Source organism: Bos indicus x Bos taurus, chromosome 2 (genome assembly GCF_003369695.1).
Source record: "Bos indicus x Bos taurus breed Angus x Brahman F1 hybrid chromosome 2, Bos_hybrid_MaternalHap_v2.0, whole genome shotgun sequence".
NCBI lineage: Eukaryota > Metazoa > Chordata > Mammalia > Artiodactyla > Bovidae > Bos > Bos indicus x Bos taurus.
Window position 1 is genome coordinate 13,295,366 of NC_040077.1, and position 21,506 is coordinate 13,316,871.

The 21,506-nt window shown below is 36.9% G+C and overlaps 1 protein-coding gene across 1 annotated transcript in view; it reads right to left on the minus strand.

The window, feature by feature from the left end:
• Positions 1-1,336: 1,336 nt before the first annotated feature.
• Positions 1,337-21,506, minus strand: part of NUP35 (nucleoporin 35) — a 32,027-nt gene continuing 11,857 nt past the window's right edge. Inside the window, exons 5-9 of the mRNA XM_027555929.1 lie at positions 9,344-9,485; positions 6,519-6,588; positions 5,645-5,773; positions 2,950-3,114; positions 1,337-1,981 (exon numbers count right to left, since the gene is read on the minus strand). Of these exons, the coding sequence (XP_027411730.1) occupies positions 1,904-1,981; positions 2,950-3,114; positions 5,645-5,773; positions 6,519-6,588; positions 9,344-9,485 (584 nt within the window). The 3' untranslated portion in view covers positions 1,337-1,903. The remainder of the gene's footprint in view (positions 1,982-2,949; positions 3,115-5,644; positions 5,774-6,518; positions 6,589-9,343; positions 9,486-21,506) is intronic.

Sequence of the window (21,506 nt, forward strand, 5' to 3'; positions counted from 1 at the left end):
AAAAAACTTTGTTTTTTTAACTCAGAACAGCAGTGGAGGTTTCCAGGGTACCAAAAATTACTCTGAAAACTGATAAAGGAAACAAATTAAAAATTTATCCTGGCATCCTGACATGAATGTATTTCATGATAACCAAACAGCCCTAATGGATGGCCCAAAGTCATTCCATATGAAAAGAATTACAGCTAACAAATGCAATAGGAATGAAAGAAAAGCATCATTTTACAAACCTTAATGAAATAACTGGTTCATACAAGTATCATTAATGCATGCTTTTTAAAATGTTATATAAAAAGTTAATGGCGACCTTTCCAACGATAGTGTCTGGCTTTTGCCCACGTGCCCAATGACCAACCTCAGGATTATTAAAAGTGGGACAACCAGAACTAAATGTCCCCTGGTTTAACATAAAGTATCCCATACTACCATCAAGTATTCTTGCTCAAAAAATGAGATCAGAATCTAATTAACCTTCCCTAGATACAACTTCCAGAGAAGGCAATGGCACCCCACTCCAGTACTTTTGCCTGGAAAATCCCATGGACGGAGGAGCCTGGTTGGCTGCAGTCCATGGGGTCGCTAGAGTCGGACACGACTGAGCGCCTTCACTTTCACTTTTCACTTTCACGCATTGGAGAAGGAAATGGCAACCCACTCCAGTGTTCTTGCCTGGAGAATCCCAGGGACGGGGAAGCCTGGTGGGCAGCCGTCTATGGGGTCACACAGAGTCGGACACGACTGAAGCGACTTAGGAGCAGCAGATACAACTTCTAGGATATGGGACAAATGATAGAATAAGTAAAACAAAAAAACTACTGATCAAATTCTGTCTGTGGGACTCTACAGAGGCAACTCACATGGTACCTTGAACAAGTCAAGGTGTACTGAACAGTGGAGAAGAGCAAGGAAACTCTAATTTAAACTTCAAGACACTCCAAAGACAAAACCAAATACACTGTGTAGACGTGGTCTCAATAGTGACTCAAACCAACCAACTGTAAAATTCAAACAAATTTTTGAAACAACTGGAAAACTTTTTTAAAGGACTAGATATTAGAACTTAAGAAATTCTTCTTTTTAGGTGAGATACTGACATGGTAATTACATATGGAAATATTCTTTCTTTGATATAACCTCAAGTATTTAAAATCACATCTCAGATATACTTTAAACAAAAAGAGTGAGAGATTAAACTAGCATGGCAAAATAGTAGTGGTTACGTGGTTATCAAAGCTGGATTACAGGCAGATGAAGGTTCCTGACATATTTTCTCTATTTCTGCAAAGACTTCAAACTTTTTGTACTAATTAATAAATCACTCTCAAAAACTGCTCAATACATATAATTGACAAGTTTATTATCAAGAAACTTCAGGTTTTTTAAAAGATTGCATTGGCTTTACAAGACTGAAAGATGATCACCCAGGACAGGACAATATAAACAAGGATAATTAAAATATTAAATACTATCTAAATTAATAAAAGACCCTAATTCAAACTGTTAATTATAATCTTTGTATCTTGTTAGAAGCAGCTGTACAGTTACCCTTCATGAAATTCACCTCACCAACTTATGAAGACTACAAAGGCTCACTACAAACTCAATTATATAATTTACAGTAATCAATGAGTTTTTGCAGTTAATCACACACTATCACCAAAAGCCCCAAATCTTCTACACAAGGATTTGTTTCTTTAAAATGTATCTCAAGCATCTTTTAAAGTGCGAGCTACAATTTGCTATATTCTTAAAGAAAAAAGCTTCCAAAGGAAGTATGAGACAGCTATACGACGCTGTCGAGAGTGGTTATATAACTAACCGAAGAATCCCAGCAGCACCCTGCGAACTCTGTTTTAGTGTGGCAGTCTTTTCCTTTGTAGTTGGCGTCTCAGCTCTTCCTACACTACCAGCCGAACATGTATTCCATTGCTTTGGATACAAGACTTTCATCTTTTTTTGGTGTTTGTCTGTCAGAAATCACCTATCAAAAAAACACACATATGTAAAATTATATGGTTATGGTTTTAGTGTCAGAGTCCATTCTAGAGTTAACAGCTAATTTTAAACTACCAAACACTAAAATGGATTTGTAGCACTGAATTGTATAATTAAAGATTAAAACACAGGTTTAGTTAGAAGATCCATATGCTTTTAAGAATGGCAAAATTATACTCCTTTGGCAAAGCAAGGTGCATCTGCTGCCCAATTAGTAAAATGAACAAACACTAAAGCGACAGGAGATGAGGACTTTAAAATGATGATTAAAAGAAAAAAAACTAAAAGGAAAAATTAAGCCAGTTCTAGAATGATTCCCAAATTTCAAGAGAAGTCCAACTGCTCTATTAAAGTGTCTTATTTGCTGTCTTAGGACTTGTCTCTGTAACTGGGCAAATTTAGAACCCCTGGCTAATTAAGCAGGAGATAATTATATACTGAATGAGAATCATAATATTTCTAGTATTCTTCAATAAACATAATGAACTTTTCCTTTAAGCTTTTTTGAAATGGTTAAATTTTGAAATGGGAGCTAGGCAATGTTTTCTTTTGATCACCAAAACTACTTCCAATCTAAGGTTTGTGATACCTTAGATTTAGTTATCAACTAATAGAGTTTTAACATTCTCTCACGCCAGAGATGTCCACAAGAAACTTTTTATGTACGCAAACGTAACTTAGAAAAAACTAAAATAACAACTCTCAAAATGTTTTTTAAAATGATAAAGATTTTTTTTTGAAAATTCAAGATAAATTTCCACTGGCCAAAACTGTAATTTGTAAAATAGAAAATTTTAAAACACAAAGTTTATTGGTTTCATCAAGGTAATCAACTTCAATAGGAAATATTTAATGGCATTTAATTGCATACAAATCAACCCAACGAAAAAGTTAAACAAACACACTATGCACTGCAGCCTTTAAAGTATGTTCTTTATCCAATCCTTAAAATACCTGATAGTCACTAGTAGAAGCTTTGTACGCTGTAGCCAGAGGTCTCATGGTAGAAATCCGAGGAGCACTTCCAGGCTGGGTTGGTGTACCTAAGGTTTTGATTGGTGGTGTGAAGGCGAGAGATGGAGATGACAAAGCACACCTGTCACTGTTTTCCATGACGCTCTGGAGAAAGAAAGAACTTCTGTTTACTAACATAATACATCTTATCCACTATTACATCCAAACAAAACATCATTAAAAGAAGCATACTTTATTTGATCTAATTCACCTTTCAAATAATTTTAGACTTGATAAAACAATACCTGCTTCTTAGCTAGCATGAAATCTAATGCTCAAACAGAAATCTCACTTGAATGACCTCAAATATCTACTATCAACTCTCAAGAGTAAGACTCTCCTAACAAACACTATGGAGAAGGCAATGACACCCCACTCCAGTACTTTTGCCTGGAAAATCCCATGGACGGAGGAGCCTGGTTGGCTGCAGTCCATGGGGTCGCTAAGAGTCGGACACGACTGAGCGCCTTCACTTTCACTTTTCACTTTCATGCATTGGAGAAGGAAATGGCAACCCACTCCAGTGTTCTTGCCTGGAGAATCCCAGGGAAGGGGGAGCCTGGTGGGCTGCCGTCTACGGGGTCGCACAGAGTCAGACACGACTGAAGCGACTTAGCAGCAGCAGCAGCAACAAACACTATGAAATCAGGAAGAAAGACAAGAGAATTTTGGGGGAAGTTGAGATGGGTAGGGGATCAAAGTCCAGTGCTATTTTATACCCAGTAACCCCAAATTTTCCTCCAGCCTCTACAATGATCTGTTACAGCACAATGTAATAATTACACAACTACTCAGCAATCCTAGATTATAATAACAGGAGCCATGTCTAATTCATGCACTAATGTATATATATAAGTATCAAGCACAGTGCCTGGTAGGTAGAAGTTCACATATATTAAAGAATGATCATGATTTTACAAGAAAATCATGATCTTTTTACAAAGAAAGGTTTAAAGTGTATTCAGTTTATTTAAAAGTATATAAATATATGTCTGTTTGTGTATATGTGAGTCACTCAGTCACATCCAACTCAGTGTAACTCCATGGACTACAGCCCACCAAGCTCCTCTGTCCATGGAATTCTCCAGGCAAGAATACAAGAGTGGGTAGCCTTTCCCTTCTCCGGGGGCATCTTTCTGACCCAGAGATCGAACCTGGATCTCCTGCACTGAAGACAGATTCTTTACTAACTGAGCCATGAGGGAAGCCCCATATAAACATTTAGTATTATTTAAATATTTTAAAACAGAAATGACTAATAAAAGAGCTTCACCTTACAACAGCCAAGACATGGAAGCAACCTAAACATCCATTGACAGAGGAATGGATAGAGATGTGACATATATATACAATGAAGTATTACTCAGCCATTAAAAATGATGAAATAATGCCATTTACAGCAACACAGACACCTCTTGAGATTGTCATACTAAGTAAGTCACATAGAGAAAGATAAATATCATATGGTATCACCTATAAATGGAATTTTAAAAGATACAAATGAACTTAGAAAACAGAAAGATACTCACAGACTTAGAGAATCAACTTATGGTTGCTGGGATAAGGATGGGCAGAAGGGATCGTTACAGGGACTGACATAACCACAATGATATATTTAAAATGGACAATCAACATGGACGGACCTACTATATAACATAGGGAACGCCGCTCAATATTATGTAACAATGTAAATGTGGAAAGAATTTGAAAAAGAACAAACACATGTTTATGTATAACTGAACCACTTTGCTGTATACCTGAAACTATCACAATATTGTTAATCAACTATATTTCAATATAAAACAAAAAGTTAGGAACTCCCCTGGTGGCTCAGTGGCTACACTCTGCACTGCAAATGCAGAAGACTCAGGTTCACTCTCTGGTGTGGCAACTAGATCCCACGTGCTGCAACCAAGACTTGGAACAGCCAAATAAATAAAGACATTTTTTATGAAGTTTTAAAAAATATACATGTAAATAAATCTATTTGATATTACATTAAAAAAAAAGCTTCAGTCTTTCAAAAGGTAACCCTCAGTTACCATTCAACGGCTTCCCTGGTGGCTCAGAGGTTAAAGTGTCTGCCTCCAATGCAGGAGACCCGGGTTCAATCCCTGGGTTGGAAGATCCCCTGGAGAAGGAAATGGCAACCCACTCCAGTATTCTTGCCTGGAGAATCCCATGGACGGAGGAGCCTGGTGGGCTACAGTCCACGGGTTCGCAAAGAGTCGGACACAACTGAGCGACTTCACTTTCACTTTTCACCATTCCTATGGAATAGTTCATTCTGAAATAGCACCACTCCTTTAAAGTACTTGAATCTGACACTGCTTTGCACAAAAAAGGGAATGGGTTAAAAGACATAGAATGTAGGCCTCACCTTAACAACCCTGGGTAAGTTACCTAAGACCTCTTGACTACCCACAGAGTGAAGGGATTAGGATATATTATGTCTAGAATATTGTGACTAAATATCTTTGACTTATCAAAGAGTGCTATAACATCATCCATCACATTTTCAAAAACTAAGCAAAAGCAGTACAGTGAAGCAAAGTGACCCACCACCAATGTTAGTACTTAGTTCTGTGTTCTTCAGATAAATTAAGCTGTTTTCCTTACATCAGCAATAACTTACTTTATCTATACATGGTTTTACACCAATCATGATAGATTCTCCAAAAATTCTTCCATCTTTGCTTAAGGCTTTCCGGGCTTGCAGTTTAGATTGATAACGAATATGCATCCAATTTCCTGTGTTAGACATCTGCAAAAAATGAAGTTTTCTCTTAAATTAAAATATAAAGTATATAAAATTCAAATTTTCTATTAGAAAACAGAAACATACAAAAATAAATCTGCTTCTACTTTTTATCTGATGCCCTGTAAAAAGCTGTATACTAGAATTCAACAAAAATTCTATTTAAACAATTTCAGTATCTCTAATTCTTAAATCTCTTATATAAAGAATATGTGGCAAATATTCTCTACAAGCAAAGTAATTCTCAAAAGATAACTGTTTCTTACAAAAAGGTCTTATCTACACTTGCTATGAAATTTTTTTTAAACTGTATTCATCGATTTGATTTTTTTGTAGGAATTAAACAAGTCAATCTGTAGCAACAAAGAAAAGATTTGTTATTTATAATTTACTGTGCAAGGTAATTTAAAGAAAAAAAAAGCTCTCTGTAAAACTAAAGAAACTCTAAGAACTCAAAGTTAGAAATATCCTTTCGTTTACCCCAATAAAACAAGCTCAATTTGGAAAATTTGTCATAATCTTTTTTAAGAGACTGTTCACTATTTTTAAAAGAGGGGAAGCCTGAAACTCTCATTTATCTTCTCTATCTCTTTTTATCAAATACTATGCAACTTCCAGCCTGTCAGACTCCAACAGATATATCCTTTGAAAATTTTAAAAAAGAAAGAAAAACTTTTAAGACATTTAGCAGCAAATTCACAGGTTATCTTTCCTCAGCTTAAATCTTGAACTGAAAAGAATTAAGACTTACCACATGTTTTAAGATATTCCCATATTGTGCAAATTGTAATAATATATAGGAAGCAGATGCCTGAGGAAACCTGGGGAAAAAAACTTGCCCAATCAACATCAATAATGACGAATGCACATTAACTTACAAGCGTTTCAAGATAAACTCCCCCCAGCTGTCTAGTACATTAATAAGAGACCCTTGATCATTCTGCTTTCCTCTATTATTAGTTAAATCTATTCATTTGCCCATCACCCAAAAGCAAATTATGTTAAAATTAGTTCTGACTCAGCTACTTTTTTCCATCCCCAAATTCCACCCCTGAAATTTCTAAAATTCAAGTCACAGTTCTGCATATAACTTACTTTACGTGGGTATGTGTATGTGCATACATGCTTGTTGCGGGGGGGTGGAGATATACTACTATGGTTATTATAGAGCAAAGAACTTTACATTATACAGTCATATCGATATATATATTGAGCACCACCTGAAAACTCAAAAATGTGTTCCTGAAACAAAAACTCAGAACCAGAATCAATGGTAAACAATCAACTAAAAAGATGGCTACCAAAATTTTAAATGGCCTTATCTCTGTATGGAAAATTCTAAGTGATTTTTACTTTCTTCTTCATAAAGTGCTGAATGCCTTGACTAACACAATGAGATATAACTTTGATAGTTCAAATAATACAGCTATTTTCAACTTGAAAAACTGGAGTTTCCTTAACCAATAACTTCAGTTATCTGGAGCTTGAATTAGAAACTTAAAGGAAAAAATGTGAGTCATAAAAATAAATAAGAAACTTCACATATTAAAATCTATGTGACTAAAATACTGCATTCAAGATTGGAAATTTATTTTATGTTACGTAAGTTTGGATATAAGGTTTCTAACTCCAAAGAAAACAACAAAAAAGTCAGGGTGACTGCAAAGCAGGACTAAAAAATATCAAAACCAGAGAAATAATGTCTGCACTTGAGGGAGGCACTTGAGAAATAAAACATAAATCTAAGAGTCTAGGACCACTCTGAGGAGAAACAGTCCAATATTCTGTCAAAGAATCACCCTACTCAAGAGGGAGGGGAAAAATGTATACTTATGGCTGATTCACCCATTGTACGGCAGAAACAAACCCAACACTGCTAAGAAACCGTCCTCCAATTAAATTTTTTTTAAAAAATCATTACCCTAAAACAATAAATGTTATTTCATGATGACCCTGAGTCAGGAGGAAAAAGTCAAATTATCAAAGGAAGAACATATATAATGTATTTTAGCTGTACTTTTTAGCTGCACTTCCCTATAACCAAAAGATGATATTTTATCCCTTAAAAGAAAATGTTTCTGTTCTTGCAATTAAATTCATAAGCAGGGTTACTAAAATATAAAAGCAACAGAAAATATATGGGTGGGAAAGGATAAGTCTTAAAAATGAAGGACTTACAGAAGTATAATACTTCAATTACTTTACCCAACTACTGAGAAAGCTTAAAAGTGACACCATTACTACTAAACTTGAAGAAGACACTTGAGTGGACAGATACATTCAAAAACAGACAGACAAGCACTTCATGAGAGAATACAAAAATTTAAACACAAACACAGAAAAAAAAAAGCAGCAGCAGTCAGCCCAGTGGCTATGGACGTAGGGCTGAGTGTGGGCTTTCTGGAGAACAAGGAAAAGCAATATGACCCTGCTTTTTACCTAAACAGAATCAGCAACAACAACTCTCTCTGGAAGGTGACACAAAACACAGGTGGCAGTAACTACCTCACAAGGAGAAAAACTGTAGCTGTTGGGGAAAAGGTAAGAAGGAAAACTTCACTCTAATCTTACACATCCCTCTGAATTTAAATAAATTGACTAAAGTACACTAATACTTACTGTGTGCACTGTTCTTCCTTCAAGCTCTTATGTTTTTGTATTTTTCACCCCAAAACTAAGTATAGTAATTAAGGTTCAGCAACAGTATGACATCACACTTTCAGAAACGAACCTTATGTAGTACTGTATAAACAATCACAGCCTGAAAATAAGAAACCTGGGTTTTTGCTGAAGCTTTACTGATAACTAGATATAAAGTCTCTAGATACAAAGTCTCTGAGTAAATCACTTAATCTGTCTACCCCTTCAGTTTTTCATCTGTTCGTGATGCAGTATGATTTCTAAGATGCCTTAAAGTACTTTTTTTTGGATCTAAAAACCTATTCAAATGCATCCAGGACTGTCATGCACAGTTTCTATTAATGTTTGATATTCTAGAGTTAGTAAGTACCAATCCTGTGACATAGTATGCATATATATACAAATACAGTTCAACTTGTTAGTTCAAAACTGGTAAAGTCCAATATAAACACAGACACAATCTCAACAAAGGAAGGGGCTTTCTAAGTCTAGTGGTTCAACCTGCTTCCAATATTCAGCAAATATGCTGAAGAGAAAATAATTTAAGAAAAGGCAAACAGAAAAATGATGGAAAAACTATTAAAAATCAAAAAGCAATACACATGCTGAAATGTCAAGGGCTTCCCTTGTGGCTCAGCTGGTAAAGAACCTGCCTGCAATGTGGGAGACCTGGGTTCGATGCCTGGGTTGGGAAGATCCCCCGGAGAAGGGAAAGAAATGTCAAGAGAAGAAGAGAAGAAATGTCAAGGTGAAATATATTGATGTCTGCAACTTACCCTGAAATGTACTAACATTAACAAAAAAAGTTGAATTTAGGTGAATCTAGGTAGATAAATGAGTATCTGCTGTGCAATTATTTTAGTTTTTTAAAATATATTTGATAATATTCATTAGAAAACGTTGTTGCTTTAAAGTTAAATTATCTAGAAACCTTACCCGAACACAGTCACCCAAGTGTCATCAAGGTGATCTTCAGATGTCAGAGAATCTCCTTGAGTATAAAAAGGATCCAACTGGGCAGGAGATAACGTTGTCTTTCGGGGTTGACCAATGTTTGCAGGACTAAACACACTTTGCCCTATATTAGTATATTTAGTAAGTTAGTTACCAATATAAACATTTTGGTTTATTTTAAATGAAAGTTTTAGTTTTAAATGGAAAAGTATATCAAAAGTTGGCAATTCCATAAATAATTCAAAATATACACTGTACCCAAATCATAATTATTCTGAAGGAGATCAGCCCTGGGATTTCTTTGGAAGGAATGATGTTAAAGCTGAAACTCCAGTACTTTAGCCACCTCACGCGAAGGGTTGACTCATTGGGAAAGACTCTGATGCTGGGAGGGATTGGGGGCAGGAGGAGAAGGGGACGACAGAGGATGAGATGGCTGGATGGCATCACTGACTCGATGGACGTGAGTCTGGGTGAACCCCGGGAGTTGGTGACGGACAGGGAGGCCTGGCGTGCTGCGATTCATGGGGTCGCAAAGAGTTGGACATGACTGAGCGACTGAACTGAACTGAACTGATACAATGAGAGGAAACCATTAAAATTTGAGTGTAACTTATGACTTTGCAAATTTATTTTTATTACAAATTTCTAAATGTTTTATTAATTTCCAGTTAAACCTACACCAGAAGGATCTCCAGTCAACCTCAAGGACTTCTGTTGGACTCATCTTCCAAACCCACCACTTTCATTATGACACCTCTGCCTTAAAAATACTCAATTACTTCTCATTAGACAGTACAAAATCCAAATACCTTGGTCTCCACAATATCAGTTCAGTTCAGTTCAGTCGTTCAGTCCTATCCGCTCAGTGACCCCACGAAGGAGGTATGCCAGGCCTCCCAGTCTATCACCAACTCCCGGAGTCCACCCAAACCCACGTCCATCGAGTCAGTGGTGCCATCCAACCATCTCATCCTCTGTCATCCCCTTCTCCTCCTGCCTTTAATCTTTCCCAGCATCAGGGTCTTTTCCAATGAGTCAGCTCTTTGCATCAAGTGGCCAAAGTACTGGAGTTTCAGCTTCAACATCAGTCCTTCCAATGAACACCCAGGACCGATTTCCCTTAGGATGGACTGGTTGGATCTCCTTGCGGTCCAAGGGACTCTCAAAAATCTTCTCCAACACCACAATTCAAAAGCATCAATATACTTCCAACCTTATTTTTCCAGTGTGCTCCTAAACAGTACTACCCTAGTCCCTAAGATGTGAATGCAGTTTTCTCTTATTCAGGATATTTCTATCTGAAACGTCTGATTCTATTTTTTCTTTTCTTATCCTTCAACAACTACAATTAATGAGTGCTTCATGTCCAACATGTCAAGCTAAACACTCTACATGTTCATTTTATTTCAGAAGCTCTGTCCTATTAAGACCACTTATTTCTGAGAAGCAGAGACTTTAAATGTACGCTAAGGATCATTCCAGGTATTAAAGATACAAAAAGTGACCAAGTTAGACCAAAGGGAGGAAAAAAAATCTCTAACAGAGCTTAAATTCTTATGGAAGAGAGACAAGCAAATACCTAGTATGTTAGAAAACAAAATCCTGTAAGAAAAAAATCATAATGCAGAGAAGAGTGATAAGGAATACATATGCAGATACATATTACAAAATACATAAGGAACTCATACAATTCAACAGCAAAAAGCAAACAAAACAAAACCAATCCAATTAAAAAAAAAAAAATGGAAAGAGGAACTCAACAGACATTTTCCCAAAGACATACAAATGTCCACAGGTACAAAGACAGGTGTTCAATATCACTAATCATTAGGAAAATGCAAATCAAAACCAGAATGAGATCTCTCATGGCTATTCATCAATGGCTTTCATTTAAAAAAAAAAAAAAAGATAAGGATAAGGACTTGGAGAAAAGGGAATCCTTATACACTGCTGGTGGGAATACAAGTTGGTACACACACTATGAAAAACAGTATAGAGGGTTCTCAAAAAAATTAAAGAGAGAGCTACATATGATCCAGCAATCCCGCTCCTGAGCATATAGCCCAGGAAAATGAAACCAGGATCTCAGATATCTACACTCCCATGTTCACTGAAGCACTATTCACAACAGCCAAGATACGGATACAAAATAAAGGTCCATCAGTAGATAGATGGATAAAGATGTGCTACAGAAGTCCAACGAAACGTCAGTCAGCCATTTAAAAGAACGAAGTCCTGCCATTTGCGACAATATGGATGGACCTTGAGTGCATGACATTCAAGATGGTAAGTGAAAGAAGTCAGACCAATACTGTATCACCCCATTTATATGGGAGTGTAAAAGCGCAGAACTCACAGCAGTGGTTACCAGGGACTTGGGGATAGGGGATAAGGGGAGTTGTTCTGGTCAAAGGGTACAGTTGAATAAGCTCCGGGGATTTAAGTACAGCATGCTGATTATCACTAATAATACCAGATTACATACTTAAAAGCTGCTATTTTTTTCTCACCACAAAAAAATAAACGGTAATTAAGTAATACGATGAAAAGTGTCAGCGAACACTAAGATCATTTTGTAATATATCAGTGTAGCAAATCGGCACATAGTATACAATTTAAACTTGACTGTCAATTATAGCTCAATAATTCTGTAGTTAGTTTCCCTCTATTATATTATATCCATCAATTAACCTGTAACAGTAGACTTAAACGTTACTTCAAGAATCAAATGGAACATTAGATAGATAAGAACTCACAAAAGTTAACTATTTTAACAAGATATAAATTCAATACTATGAATGATGTACTTGGTACAATTATTATTTTGCATCAACAGCACAAACATATTCAGAGTCAAATCTAAAATAAAAGACTTCCAAGAATGATCTCCATTCTCTTGCCTCCAAGCAGTATCAAACCAAAACTACAGCCTCAACAGAATTAAAAGTCAAAGGCATCAATAAAGTAAAAACTACAATGTAACAATGTGATTTAACTAAAGAGGAAAAAAATATGACCATTTACAAATTTCAAAGTTCTTAATTCTTATGCCATGCAACTTGAATTCCCTTACATCATCTGGACTCAAGTTTAGAAACCAGAATTAATCTAATTTAACACATTAATATAGCCTTTCCTTATGGAAAAAAGTAAATAATTTCAGATCACCTCAGATCTGCTAGGCTAATTAAGAAATCTATTTAATCAAAACACTATCCTAGCCCCTACTAGAAAATAAGAGATGCTCAAAACTGATTTTCTTATGTTCAGTTGTCAAGAAATCAGGCTAAAAACAATTTAGCAACCAGAAACTTGACAAATATTTAAATATTTTACAACAGTAATCAAGCAAAAGAAGGTATGGAACAGTTATTATTAACTCTAGAGAAAACAAAAGGATATCCAAGAAGGACATGGAATCTAGTATATTACATGGTTCAGTCTATAGATGTGCCTAATTTTAAAATTAAATTCATGCTTAAGAGAGACAATACAAAGTAAATAACTTAAAGAATGTTAAACTGCACAGGATGCTAAAATACATTTGGTAACTTTTCTTTTTCCTAGCAATTATTCTTTTCTTCATCATCACAGAGGCATTTAATAGGTATAAAATATTTCTAAACTAAGCCTCATTTAAAATGAGACACCCTACTTTAATAAGTGAGCTAATCAACTTATCAATCTTCCTGCTAGGAAATACAAAGAAGCACACAAAGAGACAGTGCACTCAGTCGTGTCCGACTCTTGTGACCCCATTGACTGGAGCCTGCCAGGCTCCTCTGTCTATGGGATTCTTCAGGCAAGAATACTGGAGTGGGTTGCCATTTCCTTCTCCAGGGGATATTCCCGACCTGGGAATCGAACCCAGGTCTCCAGCATTGCAGGCAGATTCTTTACCGACTGGGGGAGGTGGGGGGGGGGGGGGGGGCGGCGGTATAAGAACAAGAAAGCAAATAGAACAGGGTCAAAGAGTGGAATGATTAAGATTAATGGGGGCTCTAACTGGATCCATTTTGCCATGGCTCCCTGGCCCTTGCAGGCTCTCAACAATCACATGAGATTTTAGGAATGCACCACACAGAATTGATTAGTGAAAGGATATACCACATAGAACTGATTTGTTAAATATCACCCCTCCCTTACCCTCTGCCTCCAACATACTCCCTAGAGTACTACAGGCAGGGAAGACCTAAATAAACTATTGGGAGGAATCCCTAACACTTTTCCAGAGTAGAAAACAAAAGATAACCTTAAATAAGTTTAGTTCTTACTACAAAGACATGCCTTTAACACAATAAGAGATGGTAAAAAGGCATTTTAGTATAAAATCTAAAGCCAATTCAAAAATTTTATGTCCTGTATTACCATTAAGAAGGTACAATTTAGCTTTGCTATATCATGTAATAACCTTCAAGGAAGAAATTAAATGAAGGATAAAATAAGACAACCATTATGACCTTTAAAAATAAAACAAATCAAAATTAAGTCTCAAATAAGCAATCTAATTTTTGCCCCATCAACTACTCTGAAAAACATAAATCACTTATACATAATCTAAAACTATGTATGTAACTTTAGCATAATTGCCCCCCCACCTTGTTCCTGTTTCATTGGTCCAGTAATTTTACTTCCTTTCAATCAGACTTCTGTTACCTGTAAGCAATGCTTTGTAAAATGAAAAAGTGTGCCTATCAAACCACATCAAATTGTGTCTCCCTTGGTAAATCATTACTCAAACAGTCTTAAGATCAGACTGGAAGTGGAAGGCAAAAGAACTTATTACCTTTTATGAAAATGTCTTCAATTAAAGACCAGATTCCATTATTTCAAAACAGACCACTAACCTAAATGAAAATAAGAGACAGAAAGAGTGGGAAATTTTAAAGAGATACATGGGATATGAAACTTGGGAGAAAAAGAGTTCCCTGGCAGTGCTGTTATCTTTTTAGCATGAAACAATGTAGCACAACATATAAAAAGAATTTGGTCTCAGTCCAAAGAGATGTTTGGCCTTTCCAGGTTCCTGGGAGATAACCCCTACACCCCAGGAAATTTCCCCAGCCAGGAGAGTGTTTCTGTTATTTGTGGCAGGCCCCTCAACCTCAAGTGAGCCTGACAGTTCATGCTAACAAGGTGACTTTTAGTGAAGTAGATCATGCCATAATGACCAACCATAAAGACCATTCATGTTAAAGGTCACCTCTGGGCAGAAGAAGGGATGGAGATTGAGTTTAGCCACTTGATCGATGATGCAATCATTTTTATGTGATGAAACTCCAATGGAAACTCAAGGCATGGAGGCTCCATGAGCTTCCCTGCTTGCCAATACTCTGGGCGTAGTGCATGTGTCAACGCCAAGAGGATAACACGTCACGGGTCTTGCTTGGAACAGTCCCAGACTTCAGCCTACGTAGCTGTTTCTTTAGAAGGTTCTAATCTGTATCTTTTCTATAATAAAACTAACTGTAAGCATTGCACTTTCAGTGGATCCTCAATCTGTCTAGTGAATTATAAGACCTTAGAGTGGGCTTGGGAAAGCCTGAATTTGCAGCCAGCAAGTCTGAAATGAAAGTGGCCCTGGGGACCCCTAAACTTACAGTCGGCACCTGAAGATACAGCAGTCTTGCAGGGACTGTATGCTCAGACTTGCAGTTTGACAAACGCATTGTACCCGGATGAATATAACAATATCCAAAATAGTACGACGAACTGAACACCAGTATTCATCTCCAGCATTTGTCAGGTACCTAATGACAATCACTCTGGAAAGTCCAAGGTTTTGGAGACCACAGAAGGTGTGAAACAGACTCCTGGTTGAAATCAAGGAAAACTAGTTTAAGAGAGTATATAATAAAGGATGAAAAGGCAAGGCCTTCCCCATCTTGTGCAGCTACTCCACCCCCAAAACACCAAGGTGTTAGTCCCCAAGGAAAAGAAACGTCAATACCTCAGGACTATGGCACCCCACTCCAGTACTCTTGCCTGGAAAATCCCAGGGATAGGGGAGCCTGGTCAGCTGCCTTCTATGGGGTCGCACAGAGTTGGACATGACTGAAGTGACTTAGCAGCAGCAGCAGCAGGTGGGTCCCAGTCACAGTGGAGAATAACTATGTAAGAGACTAAGCGAAAATCTGCATATTGAAAAGAAGACTTCTCCCTTTCTACATTCAGAACAGCAGCTTAGACATTAATACCGAATATTAAAGAATTTTTCTTTGGGAAATTTAAAAGAAAGGACCTATATATACTGAAATCAGATATTTTTCCAACAAAAATTTATCTAACTGTCCGATGCTCCTACAGCAAAGCCCAAAAAGAGGCAGAATAACCTCTCTCCACTAATTTCCCCCTTCCTACCACTGTCAACACACACACACACAGACTCCAAGTAGCTATTTAGTGCCTCATTCAATATATATGCCTTCACTAAGAAAAGGTATAAGAGTTAAAAAAAAAAAAAAAGAAAAAGGAGAGAGGGAAAAAAAAAAGATCTAGAAGGAAACAGACAGTATGAACAGGAATAAAAGTCCAACGTGAACTTCACTGGTAAGTTATTTTAACCATGAAACAAGACAGGATGCTACATTTTAAATACTTTAAGAGAATAGCAGCAAAAAAGATCATTGAATATTAAAATATCAAAATAAATTATTAGATGCACTGGAAATTGAGATTATGGACACCTTTCAGAAAGTATAATACAGATATACAAGACACTCTAACACAGAAAAAGTAGAAATTTAGAAATCTCTGCAGCACTCACAAACAGAAGAAATTCCAGAGAGATAGAGAACACAGAAAACAGTGGGAAGGCTATTATCAAATATAAGGAAGTTTGCCAAAACCCAGGCTAAGTGTCTTGATTTAAAGGATCCACCAACTCCCCAGAAAGATAAAGTCCCAGACCAAGGCAGATTTGTAAAACTGAAAACACTAACCATACAGAGACCTTAAATTTTTTGAAACCAAGCCCCTACAACAGCTTAGGAACCATCACTGCGTCTGACTTCTGCAGAACACTGGAAGCCAGAAGACAAAGTAATGATGCCTCCAAAATTCCAATCTAGAACTCTATACTTGGCCAAACAAGCAACCCACTTACAAGGAAGGTAAAAAGCATTTCAAACTCAAGGTCTTAAAGTTTATTTCCCATGTAAGTTATCCTAGAAAGGTACTCAAATATGTCCTTCACCAAAAAGAGAAAATAAACTAAGAAAACATGTTAACTAGGAAAAACAGAGCAACTCTAGAAACTTGCTAAGGCAAATCCTGAGATAAGAGCTATACACCAAGCTAATATAGGAAACAGCCAGAAGAGAGGCTGAGAATTAGAAGTTCTCAGTTTAAAACAAACAAAAATGAAACTATGAGCATTTTTAAAAAGACAAAGCAGCAGAAAAGTTGCTTAAAGGAAGCAAATGGCACATAGAAAATTAGACAAATGGGAAAAAGAAACAACTATTAAGAAAAATTAAAATTTTAAAGGAAGGATAAATTATAATATACTACTTGATGCAACACTAAACAGCACTTATATAATCATAGTAATATAAAACACTGACAGAGGAATAAAGTTTGATATATTTCAATTATATTCAGATAATGCAGGGGAGATAATTATCTTCAATTACCTTAAGATAAATATAGCAACTTTAAAAATGAAAATCAAGAATTAGCAATATAATTATATACAGCCAACTAAGTAATGGCCCTCCAGGATGGCTACATCCTAATCCCCAGAACGTGTGAACGTTACTTTACATAGCAAAAGAGATTATGCATTTAGGATTAAGGATCCTGAGATGGGAAGACTATGGAAGATTATTCAGGTGGACCCCCAATACATCCCGCAGTGTCCTCACAAGAGATGTGATGTGATGATGGGAAAAGACTGGGGTGATACAGTACACTTTTAAGTTGAAAGAAGGGACCACAATCCAAAGAACATAGGTAACCACCAGAAACTGGAAAACACAAAACCAAAAAGCAGGGGAATGGATCCTCTCTAGGGCCTCCAGAAGGTAACCAGTCTTACCAACACCTTGACTGTAGCTCAATGAAACTGACTTTGGACTTCTGACTTCTAGAACTACAAGAAAATAAATCCAAACTGTTTTAAGTCACTGAACTTGTGGTAATATGTCATAGTGACAACAGATAGCTAATACAGCAACTTATTCAGGTAAGGGAAGCTAAATTCCAAAAGGAACAGCTCTAAGATCTGGACAGGCTAGTTCTGGAGGAATAAAGCTAAAGACTGCAGCATTTCATTATAGTACTGCATCTAAGTACTATGTGCTATTTTTAAACAATCTGCAATTATTACTTTGACTAAAACATAAGATATTATCCCACTAAAATTAGAGACCAATCAATGGTACTATGGCTACTTTGCCATGAAACTAAATAAATTTTGGTGATTAATTTTAAAAAGTTAATGCCACAGGCAGAAAAATGGTCCCCCAAAGAGGTCTGTGTCCTAATACCCAGGAGTTGTGAATATGTTACATTTACATGGTAAAGAGAAATTAAGGATGCTATGGAATTAAGATTGCTAATCATCTCATCTTACACAAGAAGATTATGCTGGACTAATAGAATGAACCCAACAGAATCACAAAGGTCCTTAAATTACAAGGGGAAACAAATGATGTGAAATAAAGGCTCAACTAACCACTGCAGGCTTTGAAGTTGGTAAGAATGCATGAGCCAAGAAATATGGGCAGTTCTAAAAGCTGGAAAAGACAAGAAAACAAGATTCTCCCCTAGCACCTCCACAAAAGATTGGAGTCCTATTAATACTCTGACTTTAGCCCACTAAGACCTATTCCAGACTTCTGACTTCCAGAATTTTAAAGTAATAAATGAGTTATTTGAAACCACTATAATCTGTGTCAGCAGCAATAAGAAACTTATTAAGATTAACGCTAATTTTTACTCAATATATGAAAGAAAAACTATGCCACGCCAAATTGGACACAAATATTCCAATCATCAGTGTTGGGATGTCATTGCCTCAAAACACTATATACATATAGGAGTTTCCTCTGTCTGCTGTAACAAACTACCACGAACTGAGTGGCTTAAAACAGCAGAAATGTATTCTCTCTTAAAGTTCTGGAAACCAGAAGTCTAAGAACAAGTTTTCAGCAGAGTCTAACACCTGCTGAAGGCCAGCAATCAAAGAATTCCTTGCCTGCTGGCTCCTGTAGCTTCCAGAGACGCTGGTGACTTTTGTGTTAGAGAACACAAAGGTCCTCGCCATTTAAGAACCCTTGTGATTCTGTTGGGCTCACTCTATTAGTCCAGCATAATCTTCTGGTGTAAGATGAGATGATTAGCAATCTTAATTCCATAGCATCCTTAATTTCTCTTTACCATGTAATGTAACATATTCACAACTCCTGGGTATTAGCACACAGACATCTTTGGGGGACCATTTTTCTGCCTGTGGCGTTAACTTTTTAAAATTAATCACTAAAATTTATTTAGTTTCATGCTACAATACTTCAATGTTTGCCTCACTTCATATCATCTTCTCCTCTGTGTATCTCTCCTGTCTGTGCCAAATTTCTCTGTGCCACTAAGAACACTTGTGATTGGATTTAGGGCGCACTTGCATCCAGGTAATAACCAGGATTATCTTCCCCTCTTTTCCTCTCTCCTTAACTGTCCACTCTCCTTGAGAGATACCCCTCTCAAGATCCTTAAATTAATATGTTTTGGCCACAAAAAGCAGTACTCAGGGTTCCAGGAGTTAGAATGTGAACATGTCATTTTGGGGGCCACCATTCAACTCACTACAACTTACATCCATCAATCCATTCAGTCAACCAACATTTACTGATGTCCCTTTATACCCAGGTCTGTGACAGGTAAACAATGAAGGTATACAGAAGGAATCTCTGTCCTAAAGATCATAACCCAGTAATGGAGTAAGATAAGAGCCTAGCAGAGAGAGTTCTACAGGCTCACACTCAAGGAACAGCTAACCCAGATCAGAAAAAGAAGTGTCAGGGAAAAGCTACTCACAGAAAAACTAGTCCTTTATCTGCTCTTCTAGGAACACTATTTGAATTGAGTTCCTGGCATCAACAAAAGCAGCCAAAAATGGCTATAATCTAAACATCATACTTAATCTGTTAACAGTATGCTAACACAAATAAGGATTCTAGCTCAGTACATATAAATGCTATACTACTTGCAAAGGCTGACAAGTAAATGAAAGAACTTCTGAAGTAAAAAAAAATTTTTAATTAAAAATAGGATGAAAAATAGAGGAACACTTAAATAGCAGCAGAAGAAAACTGATCTGTGAGGATGGGGAAAGATAGGGCAAACATTCAGTATTCTTTACCAGAGGCAATAATGATTAAAAAGTTTCTGAAATTCTTTAATCTTGATTACCTACTTTGTTGTATGACCAAGGTTTTCCTGCACCAGAAATAAGATTTTAAAAGAGATTTTTAACCTCAGTTATAGAATTAAACGGAGAAGGCAATGGCACCCCACTCCAGTACTCTTGCCTGGAAAATCCCATGGATGGAGGAGCCTGGTTGGCTGCAGTCCATGGGGTTGCTAAGAGTCGGACACGAATGAGTGACTTCACTTTCACTTTCCACTTTCATGCATTGGAGAAGGAAATGGCAACCCACTCCAGTGTTCTTGCCTGGAGAATCCCAGGGTTGGGGGAGCCTGGTGGGCTGCCGTCTCTGGGGTCGCACTGAGTCAGACATGACTGAAGTGACTTAGCAGCAGCAGCAGCATAGAATTAAAAACTAACCAAAATCGCCTTATTAGATACAAGTTCAGTTTAGTTCAGTCGCTCAGTCATGTCCGATTCTTTGCAACCTCATGGACTGCAGCACGCCAGGCCTCCCTGTCCATCACCAACTCCTGGAGCTTTAAACTCATGTATACAATGCCATGCTAAGTCACTTCAGTCGTGTCCGACCCTGTGTGACCCCATAGACGGCAGCCCACCAGGCTCCCCCGTCCCTGGGATTCTCCAGGCAAGAACACTGGAGTGGGTTGCCATTTCCTTCTCCAATGCATGAAGGTGAAAAGTGAAAGGGAAGTCGCTCAGTTGTGTCCGACTCTTAGCAACCCCATGGACTGTAGCCTACCAGGCTCCTCCATCCATGGGATATTCCAGGCAAGAGTACTGGAGTGGGGTGCCAGTGCCTTCTCCGAAAGACCTCAGCATAAACCAGCAATTCATACCATTAAGTCCTGTGATGTCTCTTTATAAAAGCTGTCAACCTCCGAAAGTTAAAATTTACAAATTATAGAAGTTTTCATGTATTTAACATTAAATGTAAGAGTTTAAAAAACAAAAGTCTACATATTCTTCCTCAATTTTTTCAACTCTTTTATTCAATTTCTTCTTTAGTATCGACCATGCATCATAGTCCTCATGCCTACAACATGATTTCAAAAGTATTCTTTTTCAAGAAGAAGCATTCTTTTTCACTTATGTCCCATTAAGACTTTCTATACATAAATTCTTTAAACTTAAAGGAGAAGCAGCTGTGGCTCCCAGTGGCCAATTTTATGACAGGGATATTTTCCTATCACAGTTTTTATATTTTCACATATGGTTTCTAAAATTACAAGAAACTCATAGAAGTTACAGTATTAGAAAAAAAAGATTAACAAAAGGAAGTTTAATTAGCTTTAACCCTGTACTCTTCTACATGACAGCAATAAGAATATTATAATGTATGTTTTTAGACAACTAAGAAATGCTTTAAAACATATAACACATTACTTAAATTACGTGCTTTTGCATTTCCAAAGTCTCTGGAGTCGTTTACTGACTCAGCCAAACAATCACTATTATAGCAAACAGTCAAGTAGCAAGGTACTATCACACAACAAAGCACTGTCACCTACCTATTTGTTTGATCAGATTAAGACGGCTAAAACCTGAACTAATTCCCCTACAACATTTTACCTCAAGTATGTAACTGAAATAGAGGTGACATCCTAGATTTTTCACCATGATATGTGATAGAAATCTAAAGTCATCACCCCAAAGTTTCTGTCCCCCAGTTTTATTGGTTGGTAATTCAACCAAACTCTAATCCAAGTATTGCTGTGAAGGGATTTTACAGATAGAATTAGGTTATTTATCAGC